The sequence below is a fragment of the Oncorhynchus tshawytscha genome, linkage group LG11 (genome assembly GCF_018296145.1).
Source record: "Oncorhynchus tshawytscha isolate Ot180627B linkage group LG11, Otsh_v2.0, whole genome shotgun sequence".
NCBI classification, from domain to species: domain Eukaryota; kingdom Metazoa; phylum Chordata; class Actinopteri; order Salmoniformes; family Salmonidae; genus Oncorhynchus; species Oncorhynchus tshawytscha.
In genome coordinates, this window is record NC_056439.1 from 12,916,234 (window position 1) to 12,941,077 (window position 24,844).

At 39.5% G+C, this 24,844-nt stretch overlaps 1 protein-coding gene across 1 annotated transcript; it reads left to right on the top strand.

Moving 5' to 3' along the window:
- Positions 1 to 10,593: 10,593 nt before the first annotated feature.
- On the top strand, positions 10,594 to 24,459 carry LOC112261455 (TNFAIP3-interacting protein 2). The gene is made up of 6 exons (XM_024436781.2): positions 10,594 to 11,368; positions 12,045 to 12,350; positions 14,465 to 14,554; positions 15,195 to 15,536; positions 15,858 to 15,980; positions 22,686 to 24,459. Exons 1-6 carry the CDS (start codon positions 11,027 to 11,029, stop codon positions 22,977 to 22,979), a joined length of 1,497 nt encoding a protein of 498 aa, XP_024292549.1. The 5' UTR covers positions 10,594 to 11,026; the 3' UTR covers positions 22,980 to 24,459.
- The last annotated feature ends 385 nt before the right edge of the window (positions 24,460 to 24,844 follow it).

Here is a 24,844-nt window from a genome sequence, read left to right on the forward strand (position 1 = left end):
GGAGAGGGGACTAAGACATTAAAGGAGTGGGGTCCACGTCCCCGCGCCGGAGCCGCCACCATGGACAGACGCCCACCCGGACCCTCCCTATTGTTTTGAGGTGCGTTCGGGAGTCCGCACCTTAGGGGGGTTCTGTCACGCCCTGGTCAAAGTATTTTGTGTTTATCTTTATGTATTTGGTCAGGCCAGAGTGTGGCATGGGGTTTTGTAATTGTGGTGTGTTTGTCTTGGGGTTTTGGTGGTGGTATTGGGATTGTAGCTTAGTGGGTTGTCTAGCAAGGTCTATGGCTGTCTGGAGTGGTTCTCAATCAGAGGCAGGTGCTTATCGTTGTCTCTGATTGGGAACCATATTTAGGCAGCCATATTCTTTGAGTTTGTCGTGGGTGATTGTCCTTAGTGTCCTATGTGTACTCTCTGTTAGTTTGCACCAGATAGGCTGTTTCGGTTTCGTTTATTGTTTTGTGTAGTGTTCGTGTTTCTGTGTTGTATTAAACATGGAGCGCAATCGACACGCTGCAGTTTGGTCCGACTCTCCTTCATCACCACTAGAAAACCGTTACAATTACAATAGTAATTTTTTGCTTGGTAGGGGCAGTTTATGCCAACCCAGTAAGTACCCATGTTTTTTATTGAACAATCTTAATTTATTCACAATAAAAATGTAAATGATGAGTTGAAATAGATGTAACACCTCAGACATTTGTATTATTTTTGTATTCTCACATATTGTGTTCTCCTTGTAACGGCTTTCTTCTGTGGACGAAGGAGAGGACCAAAGCGCAGCGTGGTTAGTGTTCATCATGTTTAATCAAGACCATAAACACTACAAAATACAAAACAACAAATGTGAAAAAACCAAAACCGTTCTGTTCTAACACACGAAGACAACCACCCACAAAACACAACACAAAACAGGCTACCTAAATATGGTTCCCAATCAGAGACAATGACTAACACCTGCCTCTGATTGAGAACCATATCAGGCCAAACATAGAAATGGGAAAACTAGACACACAACATAGAATGCCCACTCAGCTCACATCCTGACCAACAATAAAACAAAGAAAACACAAAAGAACTATGGTCAGAACGTGACACTCCTACTGTATATGTTTTTTTTACAGCTTCTGTACAAAGTTATTTTGGAGCAGAGCGAACTGGATTCATCAAGGGTGGTAAGTGCTATCAAAACAAACAATCAAAAGTATCTGCAGTTTGATTGTTGTGTTGGGGTGTGGGTCTGAAAAATGCACACAAACGCAAGCCTGTTGACTGCGATCACGCAGTCCAAGTAAGAAGATCTGACAGTTACGGTAGTTCATCATTCCTGTACCAAACCTCAAGTTTAGATAGCATTCGAGGTAGAGCTCATTGCACTGTATACACCCATATTCTCTACTTACAATGGGTTGTTTGGGCAATGGTGGACTTGTTAAGATTTTAAATGAGCATGATTTGATTTGATTGTCGATGCTGGCACACAGATTGTCATTGAATGCATTGCGGTTTTCTGCTGGCATTGTGTTTCAGACTTAAACGCAAAGGCTAAATTCATCTGCCTCGCAATCTTCAGATCAAAGTGACACTTGACACAAAGTGACACAGAGCTTGAGATGGGTTGAATGGAATAACATTAAAATGTCACCAGGTGTAGAATGTTAAACATGAGTGCATTGGCGAAAATCAGAATAGGTCTTTATGTAACACATATCCGTTACACTTTATAATTGCTGCCATGAATAAGACATAATTTATACTTTTTAAATATTCAATTGTAATGCATATAAATGTTTATTATAATCTCTTTTCTTATAAAGCTCTGAAGAAAGTACCTCAGATGACCAAGTAAGTTCATCTTTTAATTAAAACAGGTGTATTCTTTTCTACTCAAAAGTATTGACCATTCAAGCAATGCCTATAATGTATCTGGGGCCGTATTCACACAGCATTTCAGAGCAGTATTGCTGTTCTAGGATCAGGTCCACATTGTCCATGTAATCTTATTCATTAGGATCTACAAGCCAAAACTGATCATAGATTAGATCAGCATACTCTCAGATGCTTGATACATACGCTTGATAATGTCACCCCTGTTCTCCTTTATCAAGTGGCTCTAATCTTGAATATTCTATCTTTGTTAAATTGGGTTTCAGAATTCAGAGTCTGATTTATTGGAATCCAAATCAGAGATGAGTGACAACAACAGTATTCCTACTCAAGTATTATCCTTCCCACATGAAGAACTACTATATTATAAACTGGGTGGTTCGAGCCCTGAATGCTGATTGGCTGACATATGTGACATAGCAGACCGTATACCACGAGTATGACAAAACATGTATTTTTACTGCTCTAATTACATTGGTAACAAGTTTATAATAGCAACAAGGCACCTCGGGGGTTTACGGTATATGACCATTATACCACGGCTAAGGGCTGTATCCAGGCACTCCGCATCGCGTCCTGCATAAGAACAGCCCTTAGCTGTGTTTATATTGGTCATACACCACACCCCCCAGGGCCTTGTTGCTTAAGTATACTATGGTATAAATACTATAGTATTCACTGTAGTGTTTAATGTTGTATACTGTAGTATTCACAGTAAACTATAGTATAAATACTGTAGTAAAATAAAACTGTAGTATATACTATAGTAATTAATATAGTGTTTTTGCAGATTGTGTTATACTGTAGTATTTACTGAAGTGTTTTTGCAGACTGTAGTATACTGTAGTATATACTGTAGTGTTTTTGCAGACATTAATATACTATTGCTATATTGCTATATGGGGAGTGGAATGGGCAAAGTAAATGCAAATTAAATACTGTAGTATAAAAAGTGCAGTATTTTTTGCTGACTGTAGTGTTTTTGCAGACATTACTGTAGTATTTACCACGTAGATTTTTGCAGATAATACTGTAGTATTTACTAAGTAAAGTATACTACAATGTTGTATAGTAAGTACTACATATGATTGAGGGATACTACAGTGTGTAGTATAGTATTCTACATTATCCTACAGTTTACTATAGAATTCTATAGTAAGTACTGTAGTATTCTATAGTAAACTAGTATTTAATGTGGGTTGTTCTGGTTGTGCACATACTTGGGCTGTTAGTCGATACAAAAATAAATACATTGAAAAATACCTCCTTGGTCCATTTTGTTGTAATCTGTTCCCCTTCACAGAGTCTTCCGAGAGCCATTCTTGGGGGAGAGTGAGAGCCAATCACTGGAGGACAGGATAAAGATCCTCAGAATGATATAATTCCACACAGTGCATATCAAAACAATAAAATTAGAAGGATGCAATCAATTTACAATATGTCAGGCAAATGACGATGGTTGCATTTACTGTATATTCTGTTGGTTTGTTTCAACAGACTGACCCCAATACTATTGGGAATACAAGAGACAAAAGCCAAGGCAGTGATGAAAATGTTCAAAAGGTTAGTCGTACAATGCACTTGTCATAATATCCTGTGTCATGTTATGTCATACACTTATAATAAGAACGCATTTTTACACAATACTAAGCCTGTCAAAATCTTAGTTTGACATTTATATTTTGTCCGCACATTTAGAATCTACTAGCTCGTCATTGACCCGAAAAGGGTCCATCAGAGAAAGACTCGAAAAATTGCCAAAGACTCCAGCCACTCAAGCCAGACTCTTCCCTATGCTACCATCTGGCAAACGATACCGGAGCATCGGTTCCCAGACCATCAGGCTTCGAGAAAGCTTCTAACCCCAAGCCATAAGACTGCTAAATCACAGGAGGCTGCTAAGAGGAGTACAGCTCATAATAATGTCTGGAATGAAGCGAATGGAATGGCAACAAACACCTGGAATCCATGTGTTTTATGTATTTGAAACCATTATCCAGCTGCATACCACCCTGTGTTCTTGGGCACAGGGACTATGGTGGTCTGCTTGAAACATGCTGGTATTACAGACTCAGTCAGGGAGAGGTTGAAAATATCAGTGAGGACACTTTCCAGTTGGTCAGCGCATGCTCGGAGTAAACGTCCTGGTAATCCGTTTAGCTCTGCGGCATTTTAAATGTTGACCTGTTGAAAGGTCTTACCCACATCGGCTGCGGAGAGCTTGATCACACAGTTGTCCGGAACAGCTGATGCTCTCATGCATGTTTCAGTGTTACTTGCCTCGGAGCGAGCATAGAAGTTATTTAGCTCGTCTGGTAGGCTTGTGTCAGTGTCACTTTGTAGTCTGTAATAGTTTGCAAGCACTGGCACATCCGACGAGCATCAGAGCCGGTGTAGTAAGATTCGATCTTAGTCCTGTACTGACGCTTTGCCTGTTTGATGGTTCGTCAGAGGGCATTTCTCATAAGTGTCATGACGTTGGCCTGGGGGTAGGTTTATGACAGTCATAAATACCTCTTCCCCCCTTTTTCCTCTCTCTACCCTACTAATGTTACATTTGCAAAACCCTTGGTTAACATAGAGATGCTGGGAACATCAGAAGGTGGGGGGAAATGAACTATATTCTGGTAATGCGACCAATTGAACATATGCGGTGGTACTTAATGACTATGATGTCAGTTCGGTTGTCATCTGAGACATTCTCATCAATGATAAGATGACATAAACTCTAAAGTGGAAAGTCTACACATCAGAGTTATCGGATTCACATGGAATTGTTGTTCAATTTAAATGTTTGAATATGAAATTATTTGTGATGGGATGAAATGTGATTTTAGCTTCTAAAATGTGAGATTTGGGTTTTCATAAGATAGGGCTCTGCTCAATCAGTGGCCCGCCCCTGTGAAGGGACATGGGCTATAAAACTTTTCCCTTCCTATATAAGCCCTTGACGACAATATAACCTCCTGTTCCGAGGACGTGAGGATGATGGTCCTATGTCAGAATGGTTCAGATAATAACTACAGAACGAAGCCAACATCAGCGTGAGCTTTGGTTGTGAATGGTATGAACTTTGAACTCTTATTCACTACAGAAGTGATACCTCCTAGCCGTTAGGTTAGCAACAGCAGATGCAAACTAGGGTTAGGAAGGAACAGACAGAGTATCCCGTCTATCACCCAACGACGTTACTACAACATATACAATTGACAACCAGAGACATTCTTCAAAGGACTCGGTTGGGCAACACGGCCTTCCATCTACCACCAACCTACCGAAGCGCAGCTCTGAGTAAATATTTATTGCATTTTCCTTTTCCAAATGGGCAGTAATTTAGAATGCATAAGATACTGCATTTGCGATAGAACAGCTTCTTCCCTTTGTTCCTCAGTCTTCCTGCTCTTTCACTCAAACCCAGCCCCTTTTCTTTTGTGTAACAAGCTGTCATATCTGTTCTGCCCGCTAGGGTCGTTTTCCTTTATGACGTAATTTGTAATCAAGTTATGATTTAATTATGTGTATGTGTAATTCTGTGTGATTAGTTAGGTATTTAGTAAATAAATAATTCAACCCAATTTTGTATTGCTGATTCAACTTGTGAGCCAGGGTTACAACTTTCAGATGAGACTGAATTAAGATGACAATTAATATTGACTGCTATTGATGTAAAATATTACTAGGTCTTTAAGAGTTTATTCAGAAGATAACAGCTCTATAAATATTATTTTGTGGTGCCCGACTCTCTAGTTAATCACATTTACATGATTAGCTCAATCAAGTGATATTAATTACGGTGAAATTATTTTATAGAATGGCATGTCTACCATAATTTGCAAATAAATTCATTAAAAATCCTACAATGTGATTTTCTGGATTTTTTTTTTCATTTTGTCTGTCATAGTTGAAGTGTACCTATGATGAAAATTACAGGCCTCTCTCATCTTTATAAGTGGGAGAACTTGCACAATTGGTGGCTGACTAAATACTTTTTTGCCCCACTGTATATGTTCTTAATGTCATCAAAATGTTAGTCATGCAATGCACTTGTCATAATATCCTGTGTCATGTTATGTCCTACACTTATAATAAGAACGCATAAGATATAATAAGAAGGCATAACATAAGATATTACAGTATTTAACGTCCTGTTGGTAGGATATACGTGCTTTCAGTTCGTCCTATTTATTTTCCAGTGATTGAACGTTAGCTAGCAGGGCGGAAGGAAAAGGCAGTTCTGATGTCCAGAAGCTCTTTTCGGTCATAAGAGATGGTAGCAGCAACATTATGTACAAAACAGGTTACGAACAACGCAATTTTTTTAAATAGCATGGATGGTTAAGAGCCGATAAAACGGCAGCCATCCCCTCAGGCGCCATCTTTAATCATGTCACTCCTTTTTAAAAATGTTTCATTTAACCTTTAGTTAACTAGGCAAGTCAGTTAAGAACAAATTCTTATTTACAATGGCGGCCTACACTGGCCAAACCAAAACCCGGCTGGTCCAACTGTGTGCCGCCCTGTGGCACTCCCAATCACGTCCGGATGTGATACAGCCCAGGATCGAACCAGGGTCTGTAGTGACGCCTTTAGCACTTAGAGGTAGCGCCTTACACTGCTCCACCTTAGACCGCTGCGCCACTCCTCAGTAAAAGGCACATGACAGCCCACTTGGAGTTTGTCAAAAGGCACCTAAAGGACTCTCAGACCATGAGAAATAAGATTTTCTGGTCTGATGAAACCAAGCTTGAACTCTTTGGCCTGAATGCCAAGTGTCACATCTGGAGAAAACTTGGCACCATGAATCATGGTGTGGCAGTATCATGCTGTGGGGATGTTTTTCAGTGGCAGGGACTGGGAGACTAGTCAGGATCAAGGGAAACATGAATGAAGCAAAGTACAGCGAGATCCTTGATGAAAACCTGCTCCAGAGTGCTCAGGATCTAAGACTTGGTTCACCTTCCAGTAGGTCAACAACCCTAAGCACACAGCCAAGACAACACAGGAGTGGCTTCGGGACAAGTCTCTGAATGTCCTTGAGTGGCCCAGCCAGAGCCAGGACTTGAACCCGATCTAACATCTCTGGAAAGACCTGAAAATAGAATTGCCGCGACGCTCCCCATCCAACCTGACAGACCTTGAGGGGATCTGCAGAGAAGATTGGGAGAAACTCCCCAAATACAGGTGTTTTTTATTTATTTTATTTTATTTCACCTTTTTTTAACCAGGTAGGCTAGTTGAGAACAAGTTCTCATTTGCAACTGCGACATTGGCCAAGATAAAGCAAAGCAGTTCGACACACACAACAACACAGAGTTACACATGGAATAAACAAACATACATTTAACACTTTTTTTGTTTCCCACTTGATTCCATATGTGTTATTTTGTAGTTTTGATGTCTTCACTATTATTATACAATGTTGAACATATTAAAAAGAAAGAAAAACCCTTGAATGAGTAGGTGTGTCCAAACTTTTGACTGGTACTGTATAGTTGTATTGTATTTTTGTATTTTGTGATATTTGCTGTATTTTAAATGCAATTTTCTAATTGTATTGCACTGTAATCAGAATGGTGTCGATATTATTGTGTAATTTATCTAATAATCACTGATTAAAATACAATTAATTACCAATCCATCAGTGTTCTTGCATAAACTTAACCGCATTAAAGAGCATTGGGATGCCATGATTCTCTCCACCTCGAAAGAACATAGGCATAGACCAGGGGGGTGTGTGTTATAGGGTAGACCTATAACCTGTAATAAACAACTTGTGGGATATTGGGTTATCCACCAGTATACCATCCTGCATCCCACTGCAGGCTTGCCTCTGAACCTGAGCAGGGTCGGTCCTGGTCAGTGGATGGATGGGAGACCAGATGCTGCTGGATATGGTGTTGGAGGTTCAGTATGGGGCACTCTTCCCTCTGGTCTAAGGAGAACCCAATGCCTCAGGGCAGTGAAGTTCACATTGCCCTGCATAGGGTGCAGTCTTTCGGATGGGGCTTTAAAACAGGCGTCCTGACTCTCTGTGGTCACTAATGATCCCTTGGCACTTATACTAAGAGTAAGGGTATTAACCCTGGTGTCCTGGCTAAATTCCCAATGTGGCAGCCATGGCCTCCTAATCATCCCGAGCTTCCAAATGTCTCATTCATCCACTCTCCTCCCAGTGGAAACTCTTCCCCAGGTTGTTGCTGTAAAAGATAGTACATTCTCAGTCATCTTACCTGATAATAAGGGTATTTAAATAAATCTGTCTGTTGTCTGAACCAATTGTAGATGCTTGACTCATTTTTGACTCATCAGCTGTCAGAGCAGCTTACAGATCACTGCACCTGTACATAGCCCATCTGTAAACAGCCCATCTACCTACCTCATCCCCATACTGGTATTTATTTATTTTGCTCCTTTGCACCCAGTATCTCTACTTGCACATTCATCTTCTGCCGATCTACCATTCCAGTGTTTAATTGCTATATTGTAATTACTTCGCCACCATGGCCTTTTTATTTCCTTAACTTACCTCATTTGCACTCACTGTATATAGACTTTTTTGTTTTCTTTTGTTCTACTGTATTATTGACTGTTTGGTTTGTTTATTCCATGTGTAACTCTGTGTTGTTGTATGTGTCGAATTGCTACGCTTTATCTTGGCCAGGTCGCAGTTGCAAATGAGAACGTGTTCTCAACTAGCCTTGTCGTGGAAGAATCAGAATTTGTTGGTAACATATGTAAGATGTTTTATATTCATCAAATGTGTGTAAGTTACTTCTCATCAGAATGGTATTTTTGTATAATACTGTGGCGGGGTTGCAGTTATCTGTTCTATGTCAAGACTAAGTTGCATGGGCCGCAGAGAGGGGAGAGGTCAAAGTGTCATCATGTGTAAACATATCTTTTGCTCCACTATGTGTGTATCAGTCACTCCCTATTTTTCCCATCGGGGAAAAGGAGGATGGCAGTGTCTGGAATCATTCTCATGCTCCCTTTTATCTTAACCTATAGCCTCATTCTCCTCTCCGTGAGTTTGTCCAGGATTGGTTGTATTTAGAATTGGTTGTATCTAAATGACAATTTGATATATGCCTGTTGATATGGAGGATTGGTTTATGGTTCTGGGGTTTGAGTAAGGAGACAAAGCTGAACGATTTATTATGTCTATGCTGTCTGACTATGTGTGATCTTTGCTATAAAGGATCCCATTTTGCCATTATGGGGGGACTCTCAACTTTTCATTAGAGATACTGAACTGTTGAAAGTCAAAATGCTATTGCAATGTGGAGGGGGCTCTCAGAGAATTCACTGAGAGACACTGAATTACCTGAGAGTCACAGGATTGTGATAGAGCTCATATAATTAAAGATGGACTTTGATAACTAACTGACTTGTGTGTGTGGTTTGCTCCCATGATTTGGTAAATAGAGGAAATTTCCACGACAGCCTACCTGGTTAAATAAAGGTGAAATAAATCAAATAAAAAAATGTGTGTTTATTTGAGCTCATGGCCTTGGGCAGTGGTGGAAAAAGGACTCAATTGTCATACTTGAGTGAAAGTAAAGACACCTTAATAGAAAATGACTCAAGTAAAAGTGAAAGTCACCCAGTAAAATACTCCTTGAGTAAAAGTCTAAAAGTATTTGGTTTTAAATATACTTAAGTATCAAAAGAAAATGGAATTGCTAAAATATAATTAAGTAACAAAAGTAAATATAAAAGTATAAATCATTTAAAATTCATCATATTTAACAAACCAGATGGCACAATTTAGTTTTTATGTTTATTGACAAGTGTGTGAATTGAACCATTTTCCTGTCAAAATGTAACGAGTACTTTTGGGTGTCAGGGAAAATGTATGAAGTAAAAAGTACATTATTTGCTTTAGGAATGTAAAAGTAAAAGTTGGCAAAAATATAAATAGTAAAGTACAGATACTCCAAAAAACTACTTCAGTAGTACTTCAAAGTAGTTTTACTTATGTACTTAAGGCCCCCAGTGCCTAGAAAATTGTGATGAGCTGTTAACCACTCAGATCTTCTTTTTTTAAAAATCATGATTTGTTTCGCGTCTGGAGAGACCTGGCCGTTGTTGCAATGTATCATTACGAACTGGGCTTGCAGAATGGATACATGTTTGCTTTAAATACCACAACATTCCATTGCTGATTTCACCCAGCCGGTTAGCTCAGTCCTGCTAATAACGCGAAGGTCGCGGGTACGATACAGGTACTGGCCACAGACTTTTGGTCAAAATCCCAATGTAGGCTAGGTAGATCTGAGGTTGATCATGCATTGCCTACGGGTAAACTCATGTATAGGCTAGCCTACGTCCCACTACTGGCACATTTACAACTGACGCTTTTCCATAATGTTGAATAAAACATCTGTTTTGTAAACAAATGAATTAAACACACCAGATTAGGGCTACATAATAGCAGACAACCTTTCATGAAATTATTCGGAATTGTCATTAATTCAGGAAAATAGAGCTACCGGCAACTCATTTTACATTCCATCCGATAAAACAAAGTTGCTTCACGGATTTTTTTTACCAAGGCGGATTACTCAAGCAAAGGCCATATGTTTAGAAACCGTCAAAACCAGAATTGCATGATCTGTGGATTTACGCAAATCACAAGAGGGAGGTAGTCTAGTATGTTACCGGAAATGTTGTACGCATGTGCAAATAGTTATATCAGCTGCGTTTTTTAATTTTACTCCTGTCAAACTGTCAATTTAGTCCAGTCTACTTTATTATTAGACGATTCACGAAATCATATTATTTAGATTGTTACTGGAATGGATGTTTGAACAACTCGGAAAGGAGTTGTCAATTTACCCAACGTTGTTAAAAAGTAAAGTACAAGAAAAGTCCGCCTATCGTTTAGGGGAAGTCCCTCTAGGAAATCCCCTGCAGTTGTCGGAATTATTTCTTTCCAAATTCAGATGAGCCACATCCTTTAGGCTACATAGTTGACATCCTCCTCAGTCTAATTTTGAAGACATGTTGCATAAACTACGAACACGAACTCTATCGACCCAATAAGCAAAATCATTTATTAAGAAATTGATGGAATATTGAAGATTTTTCCCAATCCCCATCTATCAGAAGCAAAGGTGTTACCTCTGGAATAAGGAACATGACTGGAATAAGGAACGCGATGGATGTCAATTTGGATAATGATACACTGAAAGCAAAGATAAGGAGCTGCAATACATTGAATACTTTCTACCACGAAACTCTGCTGGAGATTGACACATTAAGTAAGAAAATCTACAAAAGGGACAATTTAATCGCAGATTTAAAGGCTAGGTTGGGCAAATACGAGAATACCTGGATCAATGTGGAAGGGTATGACCATGTTGTCATAGCACCGTCCAAATCTTTGCTGGAAAGTTTATGCAAAGAAATCTGCAAACTGAAGCAAAAATGGAAAGACACAGAAATGAATACGGCTCAGCAAGCAGAGTTGAGCCAAGAAGTGAGTAGAATTTACTGAATTGTATGTGTTCTAAATGTGTATCATGTGGAATTTAATATTTAGACTAACCCTGTGAAACATAGTTGTGCCTTTTAACATTAGGTTATAGCCCTACTTGAAATTTCAACGTCAATTATTAAAAACGATCCTTTATGACAGATATGTCCTTTCTTTCATTTTCAATTTACACATTATGAAAGAAGGGTATTTTAGGCCTACTGTAAATGGTCTTCTCTGAAAATAGCCACTAGCCTACACCATGCCTATATGCACTTGGTTTGAGATAACCCTACACTAGTTCACAACTGAGGTCTATTGGAAATACTACTAATGTAGGCCTAACCAACCACCAAACTTGCCAACTAGGCTTAATGAAATGTCCCTGCTTCAAAACCACCTTGAAGTGCATAGAGGATGTTGCTATAGCAATAACCTCTCTTTTCCATTTCAATGTGTGGCGGGGGTGCAGGTGACAGTGTTGTTTCGCCTTAACTTCACGAAACAAACACAAATCTGTATCACATAAAAGTCATAATTCAATACAATTAAACATTACAAAAAGCTATATTGTCCATCAAAAATAATAATAATTTGAAAAAGTATCTTTGGAATTTGACTCACATTTGACACTCAAGCCTATTCTATTCTATTCTATTCTATTCTCTCACCCCTGAAGGAGATACAGAGGTTGCGACAGCAGCTGAGGGAGAAGGAACGAGAGCTGGAGAGTGTGACCCGTCAACCGGACCACGAGAAGGACCAGGTTATCCAGAGGCTACGCTCTGCCTTGGCCGAGAGGGACCGAGCACAGGCCACCCGTGCAGTTCTGTGCACCTCGCTGGCTGAAGAGGCCGACCAGCTCCGGGGCCAACTGGGAGCCACAGTCAGGGTGTGTCAAGAGTTACTGGGCCGACTAGAGGGAGAGAAGAAGGGAGGAGAGAGAGTGACAGAGGAGGTGAAAATGCAGCAGAAGGCAAAAGAGGTGTGTATGAAGGTTGTATAATTAAGAAATAAGGCCCAAGGAGATGTGGTATATGGCCAATATATCACGGCTTAGGTGCTGTTCTTATGCACGACGCAATGCGGATTGGCCCTGGACACACCCCTTCGCCGTGGTATATTGGCCATATACCACAAACCCCCGAGGTGCCTTATTGCTATTATAAACTGGTTACCAACGTAATTAGAGCAGTAAAAATACATGTTTTGTCATACCCGTGGTATACGGTCTGATAATACCACGACTGTCAGCCAATCAGCATTCAGGGTTTGACCCACCCAGCTTAAAATAAGTGTGTAGTAGCATGGTTATCAAGCGCTTTTATCCAATGCAAATTACAATTAACCCCTTACACTCGTAGGAATTGGCCTATATAGATAGGGCTAAATTGAAATGTTTTTAACAGAAGAAACGTGGAAAGAGTATGCATAACCCTGGTAGCAATCAAAAGGGAACAGTTTGGAGATTATGGGAAAATAATTATTAGACTAAAGGTGATGACAAAACAGTTAATCTGACACAAGACTGAATCCAAACATTATTGTGTTGATTTTATGTGTATTTTACATTTACTGTTCTGTTTGCCCCAATTGGGGGTGGCAGGTAGCCTAGTGGTTAGAGCGTTGGGCCAGTAACCGAAAGGTTGCTCGATCAAATCTCTGCGCTGACAAGGTAGAAATCTGTCGTTCAGCCCCTGAACAAGGCAGTTGACCCACTGTTTCTAGGCTGTCATTGTAAATTAAGAACTGACATGCTTAGTTAAATAAATAAAATTAACTCTGAAAATACTCTGGTAGCATGATAAGGATATTCATGGTCATTTGGGGTAGGTGCAACATAAGACAAAGAAATTACAAGTGAGAGGTCTAACTGGTTTCTCCATGTGGCAACACACATCTCCAAAGTGTGCATAGTTCCTACTTAATTTCAGTGCACTTTTATGACTCAAAGAAGAGTCTTCAACTATAAGGTGATATTTTGAGCGCTCCTAGCTGTACCGTTGAAGAACCAGAGCAAGCTGTCTTGTACAGTAGTTGTTTTCTTTGGAACTCAGCCCTGGATCAATGCCTTTACACAATTACTGTTGTTGTTTACGCATTCCAAAAATGGTCCATTTAAAATCGCAATCTGGTCAGGTGGGCATCATTTGAAAGTGTGTTCTATTGCGAACATGGCTAGCTAAGTTACGAAATATGATCTTACGGTGCTTTCACAAGGCCATTCAGAAAAGCAAATTGGCATTTTGGTGCGACTAGAATAGAATTACGAGTTCCTGGCAAATGTCTTCGCAATACACCATGACATATTGTAACTGTACATCAGCATAGTGATCATAAACGTTGGCATTGTATATTACATGAGTTCTGTGATATGAAATGGGGAAGTGCACATTTGAACTAACGGGTGTTTGGCTTGCTTGTGTGACACCAAAGTGGTAGTATAATTGTTAACGTCTCATTTTTCAAAGTACATAAGAGTACTCTTTATTGACAGCATTTCCCTCACTCAGACGACACAATTAGTGGGAGATATGGGGGTAATTTCTTGTTCATGTTCAGAACCGCTGTCAGTCAAAACCAATACTGCGCTGGGAAGCAGAGACCTTGCGCTTTGACGTCACATATAGCATGTTATTGTACAGCCGCTGCATTCCAATTTATGTATTTATCATCACCCAAATCCGCTATTTTGAACCCATAGAAGGGTACGAGTGTAAAGAGCTAACTCATATCCACAAACTGTATATACTGAATGTTATATTCAGTATATGTGGCCTATGTGGGAATCGAACCCAAAAGCCCACAATCAAGCACTGAACTCCAACTGAGAGATTGGAACAGCAGTGGCTACATCCAAACAACATCCCCATCAGCAAAATACATTGAAAATACGTATGTGCTCACTGGGAAAAGCTTTTTCACTGTAACTGTCTTTCAAAACCAAAAATTTAAACCGAAAGAGGTTTGTGTACTAAAGAGTTTGGAATCTCTTTGTCTCTGCCATTATGTGCTTTTCAGCCAAGTTGTTAGTGTTTGATTCTGTTGTATTTCTAAACAGTATCATTTTGAGCTCTTGTTTCCCCTTTTCATGGTCAGATGTCGGATAATACGGAAGCGGGTCGTGGTGACACTCTGGTCAGCAAACTCCAAGAAGAGAACCAACAGCTAAAGCAAAGAGTGGCATATGTAAGCAGGAACACACTGTAGAAACTCCCTTCTACCTACATGAACAAATATTATAGTATACTATGGTATTCACTGTAATGTTTTTGCAGACTTTACTGGAGTATTCACTGTAGTGTTTTTAAGGACTAAAGTCTGCAAAAACACAACAGTGAATACTGTAGTATTTAATATACATGACTGTAGTATACTGTAGTATGTACAGTAGTAAACTGTTGTATATGTATACTATAGTAATTACTCTAGTGTTTTTGCAGACTGTAGTAATCCAACATTGTCATAGCAAATGGGCTATCAGAACCCAAGTGGTGCAGCGGTCTAAGGCACTGCATTTCAGTGCTAGAGGTGTCACTATAGACACCCTGTTTCGAATCCAGGCTGTATCACTACGCCGGCCGTGATTTGGAGTCCCATAGGGCGGCGCACAATTGGCCCAGCGTCGTCCAGGTTTGGCCGGTGTAAGGCTGTCATTGTAAAAATAAGAATTTGTTCTTAAGTGACTTGCATGGTTAAATATTTTATATTTTTTTGAAAGAACCAAAGTTGAACAGCCGTGTGTGTGTGTAAGAAGCTGTGTGCACAAGTGTGTGTACGTGTTTGGGACTAATGTCTCCCTCTTCCCCTCCCTCCTTCATTTTCCCAGGTGGAAGGTCTGAACTCCAAATGGCAAAAGTATGACTCGAGCAGGGAAGAGTTTGTGAGGAGCCTGTGTAAGAGGCTGAATGAGGCTAGTGCCCTGGCTGCTACCTCCAGCCCTGCTCCAGGTGGGGGGCCTAGGCTAGGGCCCAGGCCTACACAAGAGCCTGGGGCTGGCCTGGGCTTGTTACCTGAGTTGTATTCAGCCAACGCTGGGTTGCTTCAGCAGGAGATAGCCAGGCTCAACGGCCTACTGGAGGAAAAGATGAGGGACTGTGGGAGGTTGGGGAGAGAGCTGGATGAGAACAGGAGACGATACCAGGAAAGCATCCAGACGCTAGAGCAACAGGTTAGTGTGGTGTAGGATCGCCTGACACCTCTCTCTTTCTTTCTCTTTGTCTCTCTCACATTCTCTTTCTCTCTTTTTCGCTTTCTATCTCACTCTGTTTCTCCCTCTGTCTCCCCACTCTTGCCCTCCCTCTTCTTTCTCTTTCTCTCTGTACACATGAATCCACGCATCACATAGCACAGTCTTTAAAGAAAACCCGATTGAATCCAGAAACCTCTCCCTCTTCTCTCTCACATACAGTTCTACCCTATTCAGTTGAATCAGAAACATACCCCTCTCTCTTTCTCACACACCATCACCCTTTCCCTCTCTCCTTCACAGGTTCTCATCTACACAGATGACTTTAAGTCGGAGCGGGCAGACAGGGAGAGAGCGCAGGGCAGGATCCAGGACCTGCAAGAGGAAGTATCTCAACTACAAGAGCAGCTACACACACAGGCACAGGTAAGGCCACACACACAGTCATTACTAACATACATAATATTCAAATGTGTTACAGGAGACAAAAAATATCCATGAAAAGGAAGCTTTTATGTCCGACCCCTATTTGCCATTTATTGAGGATTGATGATACAATGATGTTTCGACAGACATGTTCTTCATACAGTTCGCTAACGGCTAATAAGATACAGTATTTGTATTTATTAGGGATCCCCATTAGCTGTTGCCAAGGCAGCAGCTACTCTTCCTGGGGTCCAAACACATTAAGGCACTTACATACATATAAAACAAAGATAAAACATTACATCATATAACATTACTACACCACTACATATCTACAATACAAAATGTATAATACAACAATATTACAATATACGTGTGCTAGCACTTGTATGCGTGTGTCTGTACCTTTGTGTGTGTCTCTTCACAGTCCACGCTGTTCCAGAAGGTGTATTGGTACCTGTTTTAAAAAATCTGATTCTACTGCTTGCATCAGTTACAGTGGGGCAAAAAAGTATTTAGTCAGCCACCAATTGTGCAAGTTCTCCTACTTAAAAAGATGAGAGAGGCCTGTAATTTTCATCATAGGTACACTTCAACTATGACAGACAAAATGAAAAAAAAAATCCAGAAAATCACATTGTAGGATTTTTAATGAATTTATTACAGGCCTCTCATCTTTTTAAGTGGGAGAACTTGCACAATTGGTAGCTGACTAAATACTTGTTTGCCCCACTGTACCTGATGTGGAATAGAGTTCCATGTAGTCATGGCTTTATGTAGTACTGTGCGCCTCCCATGGTCTGTTCTTGACTTGGGGATTGTGAAGAGACATCTGGTGGCATGTCTTGTGGGGTATGCATGGGTGTCCAAGATATGTGCTAGTAGTTTATACAGACAGCTCGGTACATTCATGTTGTCAACACTTCTTCCAAGAACAATTACTGATGAAGTCAATCTCTCCTCGATTTTCAGCCACGAGAGATTGACATGCATATCATTAATGTTAGCTCCCAGTGTGCTTTTAAAGGCCAGCCATGCTGCCCTGTTCTGAGCCAATTGTAATTTTCCTAAGTCCCTCTTTATGGCACCTGACAACACATCTGAACAGTAGTCCAGGTGCGACAAAACTAAGGCCTGTAGGACCTGCCTTGTTGATAGTGGTGTTAAGGCAGAGCAGCACTTTAGCCTTCTCCCCATCTTAGCTACTGTTGTATCAATATGTTTTGACCATGACAGTTTTACAATCCAGGGTTACTCCAAGCAGTTTAGTCACCCCAACTTGCTCAATTTCCACATTATTCATTATAAGATTTAGTTGAGGTTTAGGGTTTAGTGAATGATTTGTCCCAAATACAATGCTTTTAGTTTTAGAAATATTTAGGGCTAACTTATTCCTTGCCACCCATTCTGAAACGCACTGCAGCTCTTTGTTAAGTGTTGCAGTCATTTCAGTCGCTGTAGTAGCTGACGTGTATAGCGTTGAGTCATCCACATACATAGACACACTGGCTTTACATGTCATTAGTAAAGATTGAAAAAATAGCCAGTTATAATTGTAATGGTTTAGCAGATAATAAGAAAAGACGATCAGTATTTACCTGGCTAAAAGAGAAGGAATGTAATATCTATTGTTTACAGGAAACCCATTCAACAGTTTTAGATGAAGTTTTGTGGAAAAAGAACTGGGGGGGGGCGCGAAATATACTTCTCCCATGGGCAAAGAAATTCAAAAGGGGTGATGGTTTTAATTGACAATAATTTTGATCCAAATGTGCAAATTGTCCAAACAGATCATCAAGGTAGATGGATTATTTGAAATATGTTATTGGACAATAAACAGATATGGCTTATTAACCTATATGGTCCAAATAATGATGAAAATATCTTTGAAAATATATATAAGAATTTATCAACTCTACAAGCAACACTAGACTCTATTATTATGGTGGGAGATTTTAATACGGTCTTAAATACCTCTATGGACCGGAAAGAAAATCACACTACAAACTATCACCCCGAGGAACTTAAGGAAATCATGAATGTCATGGATATATTTGAATTAGTGGATATATGGAGACTTAAATACCCTGACCTAGTGAGATATACATGGCAGAGGCTTAATCAAGCTAGTCGCCTTGACTACTTTCTTATATTATATTATTATACTACTTTCTTATATTGACTACTTTCCATTCTCTCTGGCACCAAAAGTTTAAAAAGTGTTGATAGGGGACAGAATGCGGTCGAATCATCACATATTGGCATATACAGTGCCTTGCGAAAGTATTCGCCCCCCTTGAACTTTGCGACCTTTTGCCACATTTCAGGCTTCAAACATAAAGATATAAAACTGTATTTTTTTGTGAAGAATCAACAACAAGTGGGACACAATCATGAAGTGGAACGACATTTATTGGAAATTTCAAACTTTTTTAACAAATCAAAAACTGAAAAATTGGGCGTGCAAAATTATTCAGCCCCCTTAAGTTAATACTTTGTAGCGCCACCTTTTGCTGCGATTACAGCTGTAAGTCGCTTGGGGTTTTTTCCCATTCCTCCTTGCAAAACAGCTCGAGCTCAGTGAGGTTGGATGGAGAGCATTTGTGAACAGCAGTTTTCAGTTCTTTCCACAGATTCTCGATTGGATTCAGGTCTGGACTTTGACTTGGCCATTCTAACACCTGGATATGTTTATTTTTGAACCATTCCATTGTAGATTTTGCTTTATGTTTTGGATCATTGTCTTGTTGGAAGACAAATCTCCGTCCCAGTCTCAGGTCTTTTGCAGACTCCATCAGGTTTTCTTCCAGAATGGTCCCGTATTTGGCTCCATCCATCTTCCCATCAATTTTAACCATCTTCCCTGTCCCTGCTGAAGAAAAGCAGGCCCAAACCATGATGCTGCCACCACCATGTTTGACAGTGGGAATGGTGTGTTCAGGGTGATGAGCTGTGTTGCTTTTACGCCAAACATAATGTTTTGCATTGTTGCCAAAAAGTTCAATTTTGGTTTAATCTGGTTTCACCTTCTTCCACATGTTTGGTGTGTCTCCCAGGTGGCTTGTGGCAAACTTTAAACGACACTTTTTATGGATATCTTTAAGAAATGGCTTTCTTCTTGCCACTCTTCCATAAAGGCCAGATTTGTGCAATATACGACTGATTGTTGTCCTATGGACAGAGTCTCCCACCTCAGCTGTAGATCTCTGCAGTTCATCCAGAGTGATCATGGGCCTCTTGGCTGCATCTCTGATCAGTCTTCTCCTTGTATGAGCTGAAAGTTTAGAGGGACGGCCAGGTCTTGGTAGATTCGCAGTGGTCTGATACTCCTTCCATTTCAATATTATCGCTTGCACAGTGCTCCTTGGGATGTTTAAAGCTTGGGAAATCTTTTTGTATCCAAATCCGGCTTTAAACTTCTTCACAACAGTATCTCGGACCTGCCTGGTGTGTTCCTTGTTCTTCATGATGCTCTCTGCGCTTTTAACGGACCTCTGAGACTATCACAGTGCAGGTGCATTTATACGGAGACTTGATTACACACAGGTGGATTGTATTCATCATCATTTAGTCATTTAGGTCAACATTGGATCATTCAGAGATCCTCACTGAACTTCTGGAGAGAGTTTGCTGCACTGAAAGTAAAGGGGCTGAATAATTTTGCACGCCCAATTTTTCAGTTTTTGATTTGTTAAAAAAGTTTGAAATATCCAATAAATGTCGTTCCACTTCATGATTGTGTCCCATTTGTTGTTGATTCTTCACAAAAAAATACAGTTTTATATCTTTATGTTTGAAGCCTGAAATGTGGCAAAAGGTCGCAAAGTTCAAGGGGCCGAATACTTTCGCAAGGCACTGTATATTACTCTTACAGAATTTCCACGTGGGCGAGGATATTGAAATTTAATCAAAGCCTACTAGATGATAAATTGTTTAGAACTAGGACTGACTTTTTTAGACATAACATAGGTTCAGCAGATCCCCTTACTGTGTTGGACACTTTTTATTATATTTTAAAAATGGGAGACCTCTTACACTTCAGTGTTGTGATGCAAAAATCCTAGCAAAATGCTTGGAACATAGAATTAAGAAAGTATTGTCAGATATTATTCATCCTAATCAGACAGGTTTTTTACATGGACGACACATTGGAGATAATATAAAACAAGTACTGGAAACAATAGAACACTATGAAATATCGGGGACACCAGGCCTGGTTTTCATAGCTGATTTTGAAAAGGCTTTTGATAAAGTACTACTGGAGTTTATATATAAATGCCTAGAACATCTCAATTTTGGGGAATCTCTTATAAAATGGGTTAAACTTATGTATAGTAACCCTAGGTGTAAAATAGTAAATAATGGCTACATCTCAGAATGTTTTAAACTATCTAGAGGAGTTAAGCAAGGTTGTCCACTATCGGCATATCTATTTATTATTGCCATAGAAATGTTAGCTGCTAAGATTAGATCAAACAATAATATTAAGGGATTAGAAATCCGTGGCTTAAAAACTAAGGTGTCATTGTACGCTGATGATTCATGTTTTCTTTTAAAACCACAATTAGTCTCTCCACGGCCTCTTAGAGGATCTAGATACTTTTGCTATCCTCTCTGGATTAAAACCAAATTATGATAAATGTACAATATTACGTATTGGATCACTAAAAAATGCACATTTTACATTACCATGTAGTTTACCACTTAAATGGTCTGACGGAGATGTGGACATATTCGGTATTTTTATTTTTTAAACAAGCCTTAGAAAGTTGGTTGCAATTTCAGTTTAATCCACCTGAAAGGACGGAACAAATAGTACAACACATATTGTGGTTAAATTAAAATATACTTAATTGCAAAAAAAAAAAACTGTATTTATCGAAGAAAAAAAAAGTTTAATTTTAGTGAATGATTTCATAAATAGGACTGGTGGAGTTATGTCACACATGCAGCTAACACAGACATGGAAATGTCTGCTCTACCCAAAATTACAACCAATTAATTGCAGCATTACCATAAAAATGGAAGAGGCAAGTAGAAGGGGAAAAAAGTAAGGAACTTGTATGTCGTCCCTGTATTAAAGAACATAAATGGTTAAAGAAAAGTGTGATAAATAAAAACATATACCAATTTCATTTAAGGACCAAAAAACTGACAGCTGTGCCATATAAATTGCAAAATAGTTGGGAAGAGATTTTCGATGTACCCATTCCATGGCACATGGTTTATGAATTGATACGCAAAACAACGCCAGATTCAAAACTTCAAATTTTTCAATTTAAATTACTATTACAAATTTCTTGCAACCAATAGAATGTTATATATATGGGGGATACAATCTTCCCAGCTCTGTAGATTCTGCTGTGAGGAGGCAGAGTCATTAGATAATTTATTTTGGTACTGTCCATATGTAGCTCGTTTTTGGTCACAGGTCCAGGAATGGCTGAAGAATTGCAACATTTGCCTAGAACTAACGCTACAGATGTGAAAAGCCATAGTCAATCAATCAATAATATAATAATTATTTTAGCAATTTTTTTTATTTTTTATTTACAATCTGTAGAATCTATGAGAATAGGAAGGCTCAATTCTTTTGTGAAGCATCACAGCAGAGTTGAAAAATATATGGCAAATAGAAATCCGAATGGATGATGTTGAGAGATAGATGGGAGGGGTTGAATGGAGCTGAAGGGTGGGACTAATAACAAGATAAACAATGTAAAGCATACGGGATCTGTAAAATGTATATAGCATAGTTACAAATAGAAATCAAACTGGATGGACATCAGAAATAGAGGAAGGACTAAGAACAAACAAGAGAGAACTATTGTAAAGTAGACTGTGTCTGTAAAATGTGTATAATACGTATACATTGAAGGTAAAAGCAGAAGTGTTTATTGGTTTACTCCAATTGGGGGATCGGCGGTAGGGTTTGCGGGGAATAATAATAAAGGTATATTCTTTTTAAAAAGTATGTATGTCTATATAGCTATGTGTATGTATATATGTGTATATGTATGCATGCGTGTATGGATATATATATTTACCAAAAAAATATGGGGGATTGGAAATGATGCAGACAATTACATTGGAAGCAACATTCTTTCCGCAATATTAAGCTGATCCACCCCTTAAAAAAAAAAGATTGAAAAAATCCTGATTCTACCTGGATTATGTTGGAGAGCTTTCCATTTAAGACCAACCTCTGTTCTGTTAGACAGGTAAATCTTTATCCACAGTATAGCAGGGGGTGTAAAGCTATAACACATACGTTTTTCCATTAGCAGACTATGATTGATAATGTCAAAAGCAGCACTGAAGTCTAACAAAACAGCCCTCACAATATTTGTATCATCAATTTTTCTCAGCCAATCATCAGTCATTTGTGTAAATGCTGTGCTTGTTGAATGTCCTTTCTTATAAGCGTTCTGGAAGTCTGTTGTCAGCTTGTTTACTGTAAAATAGCATTGTATCAGGTCAAACACAATTTTTTCCAAAAGTTTACTAAGGGTTGGTAACAGGCTGATTGGTCAGCCATCACATTAGGGAACAACAAAGGGCACTTTCCTAAAATAATAATAATGATATAGTGATCATTTTATTTGTATGAAGTGTTTCTTACATTATCCTCAAAGTGCTACTATGCCCAGTTTGGCTATGGGAAGGAACACTTTTACTCATGATCATCATTCATTTCTCTTCCAGAGCCCTACTAGAGATGTCGACTCCACGTTCCGAGTCCATATGGGACACCGGATCTCCCCACGTATGAGCACGGACTCGGCCGAACCACTGCAGAGGAACAGCGTTGATCCACCTGCAACAAAACTTCAAAGCGGGACATCGCCTGGGGCGATGTCGGCGGTATTAGCACCCAGTCCTACCTGGACAAAGTGCCAGGGTTCGTCGGATCTCCAATGTCCACGATGCTTCACCACGTATGATGACGCACATACGGTGGAGTACCTCAATCACTGCGAGGAGTGTGCCAGACTATGAGCTCCGGCGTGAAGTTTCCTCTAGGTACAGATATAGGATCAGCTTTCGTTTCCCAAACAAAACCATAAAGTGGGGAAAATGCAAATCTGACCCAAGATCAGTGTCTAGGGGCAACTTTGCCCTACTCCCAAGCTATGAGAATTACTACCCCGCCCACCCCACGGGGGTGTTAAGACAAATATCACTAACTGATGATAATTGAGCACTGAAGAAAAAGCACTACATTCGCCCTAAGAAGGGTTGGGACTGGGGAGCTTAGAAAACTGACTAGCTGTGTTCATTAGGCACTAAAATGGAAGAAAACAGACTGAAACAGGGAGGTACTACCTGGACTTCAGACGCTACCATGTTTTTTGGTTGTTAAAGGACAGAATCTAATAGATTATCGATGCAGAGTTGGAGTGTCAGTACTAGCTTGGTGGTCATAGTGGGAGAAATATTGGTAGAACTTTATTTTACAGTACATAAAAGCCAGGTATTTACCAGGAAACTACATGGTAAAATGATAACACAGTAATGACTTTGAATTACCTGTTTTGTTTCTTTCGGATTCGTAACAACACCACTGGCCACCATTTGAATGGGTTGAGTTCCCAGTAAGGACCTGATAAATACCAGTGGAAAAAGTAAGTGTGTAAAATAATGTTTTTGTGTAATAGTTTTGGTTTGGCAAGCCGAAGCGATTTCCAGTGCAAAGCCACTCATGTTTGACTACATGATCCATGTCAATTATCACATGATACTGCATGGGTGTGTTTCTGATTGCGTGGTCTGTAGAAAATCTAGATGGAAAATTGGATGTTAATTGCAATATTTGAATGTCACACCTCAATTCAATATTCCGGCATCAAATTGTTAATCTGTTGCACTTTCCTAACCTGTTTACCAAAGTAATCGTTAATGTACAGATGCATTTATTGGATTTGAAATGCATAAGCCTCTTTCTGGTTTAAGATAATGTGTGAACGTTGCCTTTCGTTACCATGGTGCTATTTGTTGTACTGTTTATTTTGATGTTGTTGACATGTTTTGTGTAAGTAATCTATTTTCAATTGAACCTATATATATTCACCTATGTGCCTGGAAATATGTATTCACAGTATTATATACGATTGAATATTTATTTGCTATTAGTGGGGCTTTTTCAAATTGGCAAATCTTTACAGTGCTGGGTCAAAATGAACATCGCCATCATGTTTTGACGTGTCGTCTGAATCCTGGCACACCAAAGCAGTATGTTTCCCACATCCTGGTAAGATAAGACAGTGTGGGAGACAAATTCTCCATAACATGGCACCTTAAAAAAAAGTGCCATTTCAGATCTGACATTTGAAACTACATTAGTAGAAATTACCTCTGAACTGACAAAAGTTTTATTTTTTCTAGAAGCCATTGATTTATAAACAACATGTGATTATCTGTTTGAACCTGTTTAATGGAAAGGATATTTTTGTAATAAAAAAACTGTTATTTGACCAATCATGTGGAGTGTTTGTGAGCTTGAGGAACTTTTGCTGGATTTTGTTTGCTTGGTGGATAACTGCTTGTCAAATTATAGTTTGGGGTGCAGAGTCAGGAGGAGTGAGAGTGTGAGACAGCGAGAGGCTCTGACCATAGATTAACCATTGAAACTCAGGTCCCACAGGACCCAAAGTGTGTGTGTGCATGTGTGCGCGCGTCTGTATCTGCATTCGTGTGTGTCTGTATGTGTGCTCATATGTACGCATTTGTGTGACTGTACGTTCCTTGTCTGACTGTGTGTATGTTTGTACACACTTTGGAAAACCCCTTCCCAGAGTAGCCTGAATGGGCACGCTGTCCTGTGTGTCAGTGCCACATTCCCAGCTGTCCTGTATGGCTGAAGT

What these genes read in the sequence shown, in the direction of transcription:
- LOC112261455 (XM_024436781.2), top strand. Translation starts at nt 11,027, where the DNA reads ATGACTGGAATAAGGAACGCGATGGATGTCAATTTGGATAATGATACA. An exon ending in TAAAGCAAAGAGTGGCATAT is followed by an intron (nt 14,555 to 15,194) that starts GTAAGCAGGAAC and finishes TCATTTTCCCAG; the next exon opens with GTGGAAGGTCTGAACTCCAA. An exon ending in AGCTACACACACAGGCACAG is followed by an intron (nt 15,981 to 22,685) that starts GTAAGGCCACAC and finishes TTTCTCTTCCAG; the next exon opens with AGCCCTACTAGAGATGTCGA.